Source organism: Pezoporus occidentalis, unplaced genomic scaffold, assembly GCF_034315485.1.
Source record: "Pezoporus occidentalis ecotype Australia unplaced genomic scaffold, CSIRO_AGI_Poc_V1 ctg127, whole genome shotgun sequence".
In the NCBI taxonomy this organism is placed as follows: domain Eukaryota; kingdom Metazoa; phylum Chordata; class Aves; order Psittaciformes; family Psittacidae; genus Pezoporus; species Pezoporus occidentalis.
This window is the reverse complement of record NW_026913071.1, coordinates 1,974,647-1,989,848: the sequence shown is the minus strand read 5'-3', so window position 1 is coordinate 1,989,848 and position 15,202 is coordinate 1,974,647. Positions and strand designations below refer to the sequence as shown.

Here is a 15,202-nt window from a genome sequence, read left to right as displayed (position 1 = left end):
TAGCAAACAGACATGCATGTGTAAATATGAGATGTTAACAGCTCAAGTGATACAGTACTTGAATTTCCAAAGACCACATCCCATGGAGAGCTGATAGGCTGTTCTTCTCCTTTTGCTCCACCTTCCTTATCGACACCTTGTATCCCAATGCCTGCTACAGTGGTCACCATCTCTAACTCCAGGTCAATCTACAAGGAACAAAATTACACGCACTGAATGTACAAAATTAACTTGACAGAAGTTACAATTTGAGCTAGATGTCAAAACCAGAGATTTTGCTGACAAATAAAAAAAAATCCTAACAAATGTAGGAAGATAATGAATTTTACCACAATGCTAGCTGATGGGGGCAGGAAGCAGCAGGAAAACCAGAAGCCTGGAATTCTCTTCAACAAAAATTAACACTGTTTTGTCAAGGTTTGCCCCGCAGTTGCAGAAGCAAGCACCAAAATTTTCTAAAGAAATACTCAGACGATGGATGTGGATGTTTTAATTTAAACTTCTATAGGACTATGACACAGAAATTCAGATACTGTAACAGTATCTCCTATCTCATTTAATTTGTACAAAGCAAATTATTTTTACAGTTCATTTCATGCCTTAGGGGAAAAAAGATTTAATTCCTGCAGCTTAAATCCCTTTATTTTTCTTTCCCTTTTGCTTATTTTCGAAGTGACTTCCAATAGTGCTCATGCATTTATCATGATGATCATGTAAAAAAGGAGTCTTTCACACACAGAATCTTCTAACTTTTGTAGCAGTAAATGCACTTTCTGCAAGGCCCATGGCTTGCACAAGCATTTGAATGCATGGCCTATTGCTGTTTATTCTATTAAGTCACGGATACCCTCATGGCACATTTAGATGAAAGGGAAAAGCTAATTATCACCAAAAATGCAGATGCGGTATGATACTGATCTTCAGATGTTTCTGTGCTGTCTTTGCTACCTGCAACAGTTCATATCCTGTGGTCACCATGCTACAGTGATGAGTGTCTGTAAGATGAGGACGCTGGAGCAAACTGCTCATTTTTAATACACAATGTTTCTCTAGCAACTGGGAGCCTTGGTCATTTTCAGAATAAAACCTGGTAGCCAACTCCAATGAATACTTTACAAGGAGCTAGTGGACAAGTGCTTTGGAAGTGAAACACACAATGAGCCTGCTTAACAGTACAAAGGCACTTCAAACTGAGTAAGGATGTACCTCCTCTGATCATTATCAGACACATTAGTGAGGATCTTCTCAGAGCAGAAGATCTTCTGAGATGAATAAAATACTTTTCATAATAAGGTAATATTACATTGCTTCAACAAATTTAACTTCTTATTACTCTAAAATTGACCTAACCAAATGTAATATCCAATGACTATATACAGAAAGTATCATTCCTACATCCTAAATCAAGCTAAAATAAGTGTTTAATAAAACAAAAATTCCACATGCAGACAATTCTGGTATTACAGCAGTTACCTGTATGTACTTTAGAGACCCAAACAGCTAATTGAAGTTTAGATACTCAGTGAACCACAGTAGTACAATAACTTTAGATAAGAATCAGATACTACTGGAAGTGAAATAAAAACTATTTTGTTGTAGTACTAAGAATAGATGTTTCTCGTAACAGGAAAGCAAGAGTCACTAGGAAAAACAAAATCAAATATGTTGCAGCAAGTAATGTATACCATCTTCATTTGGAAGGAAGCACAAAAGTATATGTAGCCTTTAAACAACAAACTGCACAGCAGCATTTATTTATAAGATACTGTGCTGAATTTCCTTCCCAATGTTGAGGGAATTCAAAGAGTAAATAATCAGAGTAAGTAATTTAGTGTAAATATTCACCTCTGTAAGTAGAATAAGGGATGAGAGATTAAATTTTGAATTTCCTTGCAGAAAATTTACCTTTCTAATGAGGTGATTTTCTGTATCAGCTACATAAATAATATCTTTTTTTATAGCAATCCCTTGTGGCGAGTTGAAAGCTGCCTCTGAAAATCTTCCATCTCTTCTTCCACTGTCTGGACCTATAAATGAAACAAAGCAAACTCAAATGTAATTTTATAAAAAATAAAACAAAACAACCAACCAACCAAACCCAAAGTTTATACATTTAAACTTGTAAAAAAATTACACATTCTAAGAGGTGCTTTCACAGCATCATGTACAGTTCACATTACTCGCCCACTGCAGGAGAGGATCAGGTTTGAGATAATCTTAGGAACCTGAATGTGCACAAGCCCATGGGACCTGATGAAATCCATCCAGGGGTCCTGAAGGAGCTGGGAAATGAAGTTGCAAAGCGCTGGCCACCATATTTGAAAAATCATGGCAGTCAGGTGAAGTTCCCAATGACTGGAAAAAGGGAAATATAACCCCCATTTTCAAGAAGGGGAAAATGGATGACCCAGGGAATTATAGACCAGTCAGTCTCACCTCTGTGCCTGGCAAAATCTTGGAGCAGATTCTCCTGGAAGGCATGCTAAGGCACAACAAAAACAGCAAGGTGCTTGGTGACAGCCAGCATGGCTTCACTAAGGGGAAATCGTGCCTGACCAATTTAGTGGCCTTCTATGATGGGGCTACAGGACTGATGGACAGGGGTAGAGCAGTTGATGTCATCTACCTGGACTTGTGTAAAGCGTTTGACACTGTCCCACACAACATCCTTGTCTATAAATTGGAGAGACATCAATTTGATGGATGGACCACTCGGTGGATAAAGAACTGGCTGGATGGCCACACACAAAGAGTTGTGGTCAATGGCTCAATGTCTGCCTGGAGACCAGTAACGAGTGGTGTCCCTCAGGGATCGGGGTTGGGACCGATCTTGCTCAATATCTTTGTCAGCAACACGGACAGTGTGATTGAGTGCGCCCTCAGTAAGTTTGCTGATGACACCAAGCTGTGTGGAGCAGTTCATGTGCCGGGGGAAGGAATGCCATCCAGAGGAACCTTGATATGCTTGTGAGTTGGGCCGATGCCAACCTCATGAAGTTCAACCAAGCCAAGTGCAAGGTCCTGCACCTGGTTCGGGGCAATCCCAGGCACAGCTACAGGTTGGGTGGAGAAGAGATTCAGAGCAGCCCTGCAGAGAAGGACTTGGGGGTGTTGGTTGATGAGAAAATGAACATGAGCCGGCTTCAGTGTGTGCTCACATCCCAGAAAGCCAACCATATCCTGGGCTGCATCAAAAGAGCATGACCAAAAGGAGCCAAAAGAGAAGTCTTGAGAGGGGTTTAAGTTGTTCCTGTTCTCTTGCACTAAAGGATAATAGCAACAACACAAGACAGAAGAACTACCTCTTTTTTCATTCCCAACTACATCAAATCAAGTCAGCAGGGAAAACTTTAATTTCCCAAACTCAACTCATTTTCAGTGGTTTAGATTTTGGTGTTATCATAAATGAAACTAATATTTGATTAGCAGCATTTTCTCATTAGCAACAATTAGGAAAAAGATACGATGGAACAGACTACATAAAAGAATAGTAAGAATGATGGAGTGACAGTGTTCTACACAGAACCGTCAAGAAATAGAAAGGACCTTGACCTGAATATAACAGTATGAAGTTAAGCACTGTGTATCAGCGGGAGTAACACTTAAAGTGCATTAGCAGTATGTCTCAGCAGAAGACATTTAGGTATTGAGTTATGTGTGCATCATGATTTATGATGCAAATATACTAATTTCAACCTTTGTGCTTGCCCACATTTGTTACTGTATTATCAACTTTGTTACATTATTTTCTGCCCACTGAATCATTTAACTGAGTCACTGAAATAAACTTCCAGAACCTACTGTCAGAAGACAATTTAGACCTTAACAGACACAAAGGACTGAGGTACTGGCGTGGTCAGATTCCAGCAGTTACTCTTCTAAGCGTCAGGGTGCACACCCCCAGGGAAGGGAAAAGTACAGAGTGCCACATGAAGCGGGGGTACCAGTTCAGAGGTTAGGATACTTCCCTCTGAACTGCTATTTCATGACTATCCCAGAACACTAAAGGGTAGCTTGTTGCTGGAGACTTATCTCACATATGAAACAGAAACCAAATTCTCTCACTTTTGTCATAGAAATCCTGTTGGTACTTCCCATAGGAGAAGGGTATTAAGACTAACGCCTTTATCAGGTTAACTTGGGTAACTCCTCTGCTTATCCAATACACTGTTACTTCAAATAGAAAGAGATTTTATTCCTTTCTTTAAGCAGCAGTGCTACTGGTTATTTTTATGAGGTTTTCAGTATGCTGCCACAGAACAGGCATTAGTCAATACCAAACTCAGTAATATAAGACCTATCAGATCCTGATTCTGAGACATAAATGAATCACTGTTGTCAATTATCTGGGGATTCAACCACTTCCTACATTTGTCTGTTATGGTTGTTCATAACTGGACTGTCCTGACAGCTATGTAGTTGGTGCATTAAGATGTAACTTCTACCACTGTAATAGATTCTGAAAAGGAACAAATCTGAATGTTTCATTTCTGAAAGAGTAAAGCGTACGAAGAATGTAAAGTAGATAGTAATATTATAAAATCAGTTAAAGAGATTAAGTTTTTAAAGCTGAAATGTTACCAATATAAACTTGGTAACAAATGTAGCTAAATGCAAATACTTCCACTATTTTCATACTTGTTTCTATGTTACACCTCAGTTTTGGTGACAAAACAGGTCTTGTCACATACGCTAAAGCAACTTCATTTTCAGGTGCCTATGTATTAGCGCAGTGTCACTGCCCTTAGTAATTCTCCCTTCCTCCAAAATCCTATACAGGAATGCTCTTCATTTAAAGAAAAACAACAACCAACCTAAAAACACACACCAAAAACTTCCCCACACACCACCACCACCACAACTGAGCATTCATGTCCTCTACTGGAAAGGGACACATTACTCTTCTCTTTTCCCTACCTTGCTGCTGGTTGTGGATGTATGTCACTCTAAACCCACCTGCAACACTTTCATAAGAATACAAAATGTATTTTTTGTAATTCATATTATGCTATATATGTAATTATACTAGTAGGCCCAGCAAACATCCTCTACTCCTAAACTAAAATTACTGTGAGAAACGTATACACCCTTACCTCCAATAGTGTGTAGAATTTGTCCATTTTTTCGAGTAACCAATATCCTATGATGTCCAGTATCTGCTATGACCAGCCTTTCTCCCGAATGATCCACGGTCACTTTGCCAGGAAACAGCAGGGGAGAAGGTGGGAGTGAGTCTCTATATAGCTTTATTCCAATCTTGTTATCTTTGATTTGTCTTCTTTCCTTGTAGAATTTCAGTGTTACAGAAGTAAATAAAAACAATTTCTCTCTGTGTCCCTCTCCAACAAGTGAAAAGAGCATATTTCCACGAGGTCCCAAAATAACCAGAGTTGGCCAGCAGGACACTTCAAGTTCATGCCACAGGGTTGCATCTGCATCATTTACTACAGGGTGGACAATATTGTACCTCAGAATGGCACTTTTAATGTTATCCAGAACTTTTTCATTTGGGAATTTTGCCGAATGGACTCCAACAATAATAAGACCATCTGAAAGGAAAAATAAAGTCGTGCACTGAAACATAGAATCATAGAATCATAGAATCGTTAAGGCTGGAAAGGACCTTAAGATCATCTAGTTCCAACCCCCCTGCCGTGGGCAGGGACACCTTACGCTAAATCGTATCACCCAAGGCCTCATCCAACCTGGTCTTGAACACTGCCAGGGATGGAGCATTCACAACATATTTGTAGTTGAATAAAAAGTAAAACTGAAGCACAGTTATCTCACAATGTGACTGATTGCTTTCCAGAATAAAAGGGTTTGAACAAACAAAAAGCAATTACATCTCAGTAGGACTATAAATAGCTGTGTAGACAAAATACTGAAACTCAGAAATAACATCTCAGTAAAATGACTGAACTTTAGGACCATTACTTCCCCAGCTGGTTGACATTTAATGTCAGAAATTGTTCTTAGTTCTGAACCTCTACTTACTAAGGTAGAAAATACTTTCAAAATAATTATGAGAAGGTTGTAGCAGTTAACATACTTTGGGGTTTTTCAGATGTTTATGACATCTCTTTGCCTTTCGATGCCTATATACAACTACGGTGTTTTAGAAAATGAATTCTTTTCCACAGTTAACTAGGAATCACAAATGTAACACTGAACTCTGAAGCCCAGAGTTACCCTGGTGTATCTAACTCAAACAATAACAAAAATGCATAGGCTTCTGAAAGCATATTTTCTATTTCAAATAGCAGCATTGACAGCTGTGACAAAATGATAAATAGCACTTGGTAGAAACCTGGAAGGCTTGAATCTTTTCCTTTAAAACACAATTAAAAAAGCAGCAAAAGAGGATTAAATCATTGACTTTTGCACCTCCCCTTAAAATGTTTAACTTACTTCTATATGTGGTTAATAAAGACAATGAAGAGTTTAGATTTTCCAATATCAGGGTAACAGCACTTAAAATCCTGGTATGAAGGCGTTCCATACGCATGAAGTAATGTAAGTCTGCTTCTATACACTGCATACATATTAGCAATCCTTTGCTTATTTTCTTAGTTTTATGAAATTTGAACACAGAAATAAAAATCTATGGCTCAGACTTGAGCTGCTTTTCCCTTGTAATGAGAAATAAATCTGCTTCCACCCCAATGTAAACAATTATGTAAGCAGCCCCAGATTTTCCACTCCCCCTTCCTACCCCACAGAAAAAGAATTAAGAGCCTTTCTTCAGTCACAAGACATTTTTCAGTACCTTCTAGGAGCTAAAAAAGAGGAAAATAAACAAAACCAAAACCCACTACAACCTTTTTCAGGGCTTTAAATTATGTTTTACTAGCATAATCTCCACCAAATGAAGTAAACTGTGCATATGACATCAATACCATACTTTCTCACTTTGTACTTGAAGAACACTACTAGCTGTAAGCATAGTTATAGTAGAAGTAACTTGTCAATTCTACCTGAACTAAGAATTTACCTTCTAAGTAAGGAAGGTAACAATAGTAACCATGAAGTTGTAGAAAGATGCAGTACAATCATTTTAAACCAGAACTGTCAATCTAGTGGAAATGCTTAGACATTAACCTTACTACTTATCCAAATATTACTCATGTTTCTGGAAAATGCAAGCATTTTGTAACCACAAATAACAATTGGCATATTTCTATTTCTTTGTGCAAGTAAAAGTTTCAAATTTTCATGTGATCTTTTTTGTTATTTGGAGGAGAGGACTGAAATTAAATGGGAAGGGAAAATGTCCCTAGAGTTGATACCCAAATTGAGTTATATTTTACCATAGTGTAAGAAATTGTATAGTCTATAACATCATTTAGCACTTGTAAACACTTTTATCAGTACCATTCAAGTATCTGTGGTGTTTCCTTCCTTCACACAGTCACAAATGTCTATAGGTGGATTTCTTACAGTACTGCATTTTTCAGTCATACAAGTAATTCCAGAAAACAAAGACTTGGAGTCCATACAAAGTGGCATGGAGGAGGAACAGCCATTATCCAATCTGATCCAATTCTCATGATGCTTATACTCTGAAATATGACTGTAGAACCTTGAAGAACTTCATAAGGTTCTTAGACTAATTTGTGCTCATACACATACTCACTGCAATTGAAAATGTTGTATTGTGCTACAACAGACAAAATAGATTTGGCTGAACAGCTATTACATTTAGATAAGCAGGATATAATTCGGTTATAACGGATAAAGGCAGATATGCAATGCGCATCTCTAAGTAAGCAAGTTTTGTCACTTTGTGCTTACTCTAATATTGTTATATTTATCCTGAACAGCAGCCAACAGAAACAGCCTTCCTGAAAGGACACTCATCTGGAGAAGACTAGTTTTAAAATAAATGTTTTCTCAGAAAGGTTTTAAGAAGACTTGGGAGTAAGTTTCAGTTACCTGAATTTTTAGAAGGCAACTTTTCTCTCATTCAAATATAACCATTTCTTACAACAGGAAAATAGTCTAACCAGAACACAAACTGAATATTTGCAATCACCTTGCTAACACATTTATTTCGCATCTTCTAGCTTCATACAGTTCCTAGCATATTACCCCTCCTTCCCAGTTTTCATCTCTTCATTCTTCCAGTTGCAACTGTAGATACCAAAATCTAGTAATTAGTGCTCTCAGAACGAAAGCCACACACAAACTTTTTCAGCTTGCATAATTCAACTTTCTCCTTATCAAATAATTTTATTTATTTAGCATTCTAGCATTTTAATTTTTAATCCATCAGAAGTGTGCTTTTCTTTCTGCGATAACTCACCTATCTAATACATTTTATTCATTTGGCATCAACTGTTATGTGTCGCACACGTCATTCTAAACTGGAAATTTACGTATCAGATCACTACTGTTATTTGGCATTTACTACCTGATCCATTAAAGGGCTTCACTGTTTAGAAAACTTCAAGCAAATACGTCAAAATAAAATGCTTTTGTAAAACAGTCCTCTAAAAGCTCTGCAATTAAGACTAAGTGGAGTTTGACACTGCAAGAATAGTGAAACCAGTCCTGTGACCAGAGAGTGCCCGAACCAGGGCCCAAAAACTTACAATTGCAAATAATTGCATCCACGGACATGGTTTGGAACAGAATGTTGTATTTACCTTTATGCTTGTCTCCTATCTTTAAAGTAGAGGTGCAATCTGGCCAGCTGGACATCTCTGTTCTACCCTCAGCTCTGCTTTTGTGTCAGAAATGGAAGAAAGGCAATTATTACAGGTCTTAAACAGTTGTATTATTTAAGCTCAGATGAGTTTGTTTCCTTCCAGAAAACCTAACTTAATCTCAAGTTGGCTTTTTATTCAGTTACAAATAAATGGAAAATTATTTTTCTCTTTTAGCTCTCCTCCCCAACCATAAAACAGTGTTAATGGAGAAGAACATAAACTTCAATGTGACAATAGGATAAACTGCTGCACAATAAAAGACTTAACTGAATATAAGAATTTCACAGATATAGAATTATAAGACCATTATATAGTCTTTATCAATCCTATATGCACAGCATGTTGCAGTATCAGATAGATGAAGTTGTAGTATCATGAACTGCTGTACTTCAAAGAGCAGGTCAAATATTTAAACTGTAACAGGATCAGCAGCGGCATTTGTATTTGTCCTTCAACAACACCATTAAAACTAGAAAGGGAATTCTATACCGAACACCTGAACAGGACAAACAAGTTATAACATCCTCTACTGAAGAAAGCTCTTCTGGAAACTGATGGATGATAAGCTGAGATGCAAGAATATGCACACCATTTAAAACACTTTATTCAAAGGATTATAACAGAGCACAACACTGGATTTAGGCCAAGCTATTTCTGAATATTAAAAAGTACTCCCTCTTATAGAAGTCATTTCTGGACTGCTGATAACATGAACTGAATATGCACTGGAGTTTAAAATAACTTCCTGAATGCCACTTGAAAAACAAGAATAGCACCACTGAAGATAGCAGCGAGAACATATCTGATAAAGATGCTAGGTGACATTTAATCCTATGGAAAGCAGTCTTCATTTTGAAGCAATCTCCTGAAGTTCCAGACAACAGAACTATGTGCATATGTACAATGACATATATATATACACACACACATATATATAATGGTTTAGGATCACCCTAAAAATAGAGCTTCTTGTGTTCAGACTTCTCATGTCTGATGATCACACTTGAAATGTCAACATATTCCACATAAGAGGGTATTTGAACAGCATGAAAAACAATGTAATCAGAGTATCAGAAATGAACATACACAATGTACAATCAAAAAATGATATTACATCAGTATTGAGGTTTGTTCTTAGTTATGCAGCAAATAAAGGCAACATTCCTTTAGATAGTCAAACAGGCCAAATGCATTATGAGATAGATGCTTTGTCAGATGCTTGTTTTCATTCTGACTAACATTGTGTGATAGGTCAGAACCCACTGCCACTTCTATAGCATGGTAAATATATACATGAAATGGGTAAATAAATGCCATATTTACAGATCTGAAGTTCAGGAAAGCTGCAGTTTCACTATATATTTCATTGACTCGCTGCTTCCAAAATAAATCATCTTTTGATGAGCCAAAATCAGTTTTATTATCACAAAAAGGTGGTTAAGATTTCAGAACTAACCCAACCAAAAGTGAAGGGACTTCCATTAAATAAAGAACAGAATAAAATAGAATGAAACTCCAGAATAAGGCTGAAGACATTCTTAAAATACTTCCTGTTATGTCCAATATCCTCTCTACTTTTGTTTTATTCTTTCAACTTTCATCTTTCTCGAGTTTCTCAAGCCAACAACTCTTCCCTCCTTTCTCCTAGTAACTGGCAAATGATGTTTACCTTTGGTGTAGAAGATGCATGTTAATATAATACCACCTGCTGAAGTATTTTCCTATTGCTTAAAACCCCACAACTCTTACTACCTTGATGTATTTATGCATATTACTGTAATGTTAAAATTCACATACTTAGCACAGCAAAGAAAGATTAAATAATCCTGAAATTGCTGAGAATCAAAACATGAAAAGAGCAGAAAACAATCAAAAGGGAGATCTATAGTGAAAAAAAAACAATGTACCTTTTTGTTTTAACCTTCAAGCACCTTAATCTCTTCCTGAATCCAACTACTATCCTCTGTTTCCTAATGGATTAAATTAAAGATTAATGTTCCACACACCTGCTCTTCTTTCCTATTACCTCCACCTTCATCCCAAGTATCTTTTTTTTCTCACTCTGGTTCCTGTAGGAACAGGATAGCTCAAATGCAAGAAGAATTTATCACCTATCAGCAAAGTACTTTCCTCAAGTAATAACTCCTGTGACAGGAAGTTTAATACAAGTCAAACAAAAAAAAAATGTGTCTCCAAGTGGAGCTTCAGTTCAGTTCACAGTGCTACAGCCTCTTCTGCACCAGGAAAGAGATGCTCAAACACTTTAAAGAGAAAGCTTGTGGGGACAGGTTGTTATGAGTATTTTGTTATCAACTGATTTAAAAAAACAGGTTAAGGATATGACAGCTATACTAATACAGTAACACTATGCTACAAATTGTTTGTAATTTAATGATATTCTTTATGATGTGATCAATATCATCTTCTGAAATCTACACCTTCTTCCCAGCACAGCTGGTATCCACTGTAGTCTATTTATAATTTGCAAATCACCTTCTACTTAAAAATGCCTCCCTCCCAAAAAAATGCCATGAGTTTTCCTTATTAAAGTTTCGTATATCTGAAACATTATACCTGATCTCCAGTTTCTCCAAAGCAAACAGCTAAGCTTTCCAAGGCAGAAAATTTAGTTTGAGTCTTCTGTCAAGCACTATGTAATCCTACAGCACATAAGTGAACTACTTAAAGAACTTGAAATTTCAAAGACATTTTAATTTCTTTTTCTAGTGAAAGAAGGCAGCAATAATAAATGCTGCCAAAATTAAAACCAATCAGAAACACCAATGGAGGATCAGAAATTTAACTGCATATATATGTTATATTTAATACAGTATTTTTAGTCTGAAAGCAACACTGTTCATCTCACTGTTCAGTCTATTAAAATATCCAAGATAAGCAAGCAGCTGACACATTCTGTGTAAGACCACAGCTTATCTCTGTCAAGTCATCATGATGACAACAGACTGCATTCTAATTACCCTATATTTTTATTCACTCAAAGAGAGAGATAAGATTTCATTTCAGATGTGACTTTCGAAAGCTTAATTCCCTCTCCAGAACACAGGACTACTAATAATACATAACTTGATGCCAATGCAAAAAAAACTCTTTCTAAACCAAGCTTACATATTTTGTTATTTCCGTTAGAATGGAAAAAACCTCTAAGTGATCTTAACTGCATCCATTCTGCCATCTATATTCTTCTCAGAGTTAGTCCTTAAGTCAAGTGCAGAGGGTTATATACTCGTATTAACTTTGAACCCACATCTTACATCCTTGTGTAGCTTTTTGCGAAGAGCCTTATTTATGAGGATATCAGATTTGGGGGTTGAGCACATATCCTGTTTCTTTAATTATACAGACACAACAGATACCTTATTTAACCCCATTTAAAAATGTAATGGGAGTACACACAGTCACCTTTTTTAGGCTACTTAAAAGATTAGAAGACATTTTTAGGCACCCCTGAAATTTTGCCAGCTGTTCAGTAACCAGCAACAAAGTGACTCAGCTACTCCACCGTCAACAGTGCCAGGAAATTCTATTCCAAGCAAGCCAAAGCACTTTTACCTTTATCAGAGAACTGGCGCTCTAATGCGTGGAGATCGGGCAGCAGGTGCAAGCAGTTGATGCAGCAATAAGTAAAGAAATCCAACACCACAACTTTTCCACAAAGGTCTTTGTGAAGAGAGATAGGACCTTCAGTATTTAACCATTGTAGATCTGGAATTCAGGGAACAGTGATAGCCAGTTAGGGGAAGGGTAGGGAAAGGCAGACAATTATAGCGAATTTGCACACCACCACACAACACTCCTGGTGCACTTAACCTTAGAGAAATGAAAAAGTTCAACATCCCTTTCTACACAGGTAGAAAAGCAAACCAAAGGTCCTATATTTATCCAACTCATCTGTATGTTCCATGATTCTTCATAGAGTAGTTTGAGCTGGAAAGGACCTTAAGCTCAACCAGTTCCAACCCCCTGCCATGGGCAGGGATACCTTCCACTAGACCAGGTTGCTCCAAGCCCCATGAACACTGCCAGGGATGGGGCAGCCACACCTTCTCTGGGCAACCTGTGACAGTGTCTCACCACCCTCATAGTGAAGAATTAGAAGTTTTACTATTAATGAGATTTAATGTAATACATTAAATGTATTAAATGTATAAAATTAATGTAATTAATGAAAGTGCAGTGTATATATTTTAATAGATACCTTTAAAGTGAAAGAACATGCAAGCCTCAGAACCATTTTTATATATTTAAAAACATGATCTATTTTATTTAACCCCTAATAATGTCATATGGGTAACAATTATTTAAAACCCACATAAATGGTAGTAAACTGAAGAACTGTTAAACTCTTAGTTATTTTCCAACATGTTTGTAAAGGACTCCAGAAAGAGATGACTGAAATATTTTTGTGGTTACAGTTTTGATCTTGATTTTCAAAGTCTGAGGTGACAGGTATAAATGAATCCCTTTACATGGGAAGAAATACAGCCTTTTCAGATACACCTGGCAGCAATCTGGATCATTTATTTTAACCACTTGATCTGAAGCATGAAACCATTCTTTTCTCACAGGTAACTGCTATTACTCTGATCGCATTAGAAACTGATCTCAACCAAAGAAATAAATATCCTGTAATACAGTCTGCCATTTTTATCACTTAACACTTCTGAAAATAAAGGGCATAGGGAAAGACAGATGTGATGTAAGCCAAAGCTGAACTAAATTTCTGAAGGCCTATTTAAAAAAAATGTATGCTGGCTAATCTAAAAACCCTCAAAACTTTCACTCTGACAGTTTCAGCACATGAAGTTCTTACTGTCCCAGGAGAGGTTATTGCTGATGAAGCCAGCAGGAGGCTTGTTTTCAGTTTCACTAGGAGGAGGATTGAGCTCTATCTCCGTATGTTTATAAACAGAAACGGATGCACACACTTTCAGATTTAGTGGCTGTAACAATTAGCAATTATATGCATTACTTCCACGGTATTAGGGTTCTGCTGCTTACATTTTAAAAGAGTGGGGTATTTATTTTCTGGCATTGTTCCTCTTTTCACTAAAATTAAAATACCTTTCATGAAATATACTGAAAGTAAAAAGCATCGACTACCTATGTGAGCTCTTTTCAGAGGAGAAAATAAGCTTTGGCAGAACACAGAAAGTGAAACAGTGCAAAATACAAAAGTGAAAATTCAACCCGGAGGTCCAAATCTAGACAGAAAGCATTCATTTTGCTCTAATGTTTACAAGTCAGAATTTGTTCCCATGACACAAGCTTACCCTCTGAGATCTATGCTTTGCAGACAGATGTGAGCAGAGCTGCAGAGAGCCTCACTGAGGTTAAAAGAACCTGAGCAGGACTTGCAAGATCTTACAAGACTTAACCTCTGATTTCATATTTAGCAGAAGAAAAGATACAGAAATGTGTGAAAGGGAAATGGGCACAACTGTGAAGGATGACATCTCAAGAACAGTTTGTGTTAACAGGGACACAAAACCTGACAAGCACAGGTAAGTCATGGGGAGAGAGAGCTGGGAAACCCAACTGGCTGCAGTGAGACCAAGGGAACTCGAGATAAGGCTGTGAGAGTTGATAAGGTTCTTGCTATGACCAGAGAAGACAGATATCAACATACTGTCCAGAAGGCTTTATTAAAAAAGAAAAAGGAATGTAAATTAACAAAACTAGCAGAGGTTTAGAAGAGAGACTTTAAAGAACAGGTTTTTGCAAACAGTAACAGGGGGAGCATGTATAAAGGGATTCTTTTTTCTCGTCCTCTGCTCCTGGTGCTTTCAGGAGTGACATTTCCTGTAACCAGAAGTGCCTTAAAAAAAAAAAAAAAAAAACCAACAAAGTGGCTAACGGGGCCGTAATTAAACGGCCCTCACAAGCAGCGGGACTTGACAGAAAACGGCCACACGGTGAGCACCAGAACTCAGCCACCTCTGCTGAGGGGCCCTGCAGCCGAACCGCGCTCCGCCGCGGGGCCTGCCCTGCCACCCACCTCCGCCGAGCTCGGGCACCGTCAGGTCCCGCTCCCGGCTGTCCATCTTCTTCAGGTACTGGTAGACCAAGTTTTCCTTCTCCTGGGAAGTGTCGGCGTCCAGCAGGGCGTACTCCAGTTGGGTCTGGGCGGGCAAAAGCCCCGCCAGCCCCTCCGCCGCCATGACAGCTTCTGGGCGAGCCCAGACCGGTCGCTGTTTACCAGCCTGCTATTTCACCGCCGCATATTCGTCACGTCTCTCAAAGCCAGAGACGGAAGTTGTAAATAATAATAATAATAATAATACAATAATAAAACCTAAGCACAAACAAGCAATACCTCGTTTATTAAAGTGGGACCTTCTCATTCATGGCGTGTTCTTACATAGCTTTGATGTTCACAGAAGCATATTCGTGAAGAGAATCCCCAGCGGTGATTCCAGCTCCGCAGATTCCACACAGCCCGCTTTTCCCTCCCTGTTCCTTTTTTTATTTGT

General features: G+C 37.8%; 1 protein-coding gene across 1 annotated transcript in view; it reads right to left on the bottom strand.

Annotated features, from left to right (window-relative positions):
• NHLRC2 (NHL repeat containing 2) overlaps positions 1 to 14,971 on the bottom strand; it is a 38,444-nt gene extending 23,473 nt beyond the window's left edge. Inside the window, exons 1-5 of the mRNA XM_062607909.1 lie at positions 14,728 to 14,971; positions 12,282 to 12,434; positions 5,094 to 5,549; positions 1,906 to 2,027; positions 59 to 188 (exon numbers count right to left, since the gene is read on the bottom strand). Coding sequence (XP_062463893.1) covers positions 59 to 188; positions 1,906 to 2,027; positions 5,094 to 5,549; positions 12,282 to 12,434; positions 14,728 to 14,890 — 1,024 coding nt within the window. The 5' untranslated portion in view covers positions 14,891 to 14,971. The remainder of the gene's footprint in view (positions 1 to 58; positions 189 to 1,905; positions 2,028 to 5,093; positions 5,550 to 12,281; positions 12,435 to 14,727) is intronic.
• Between the last annotated feature and the right edge of the window lie 231 nt (positions 14,972 to 15,202).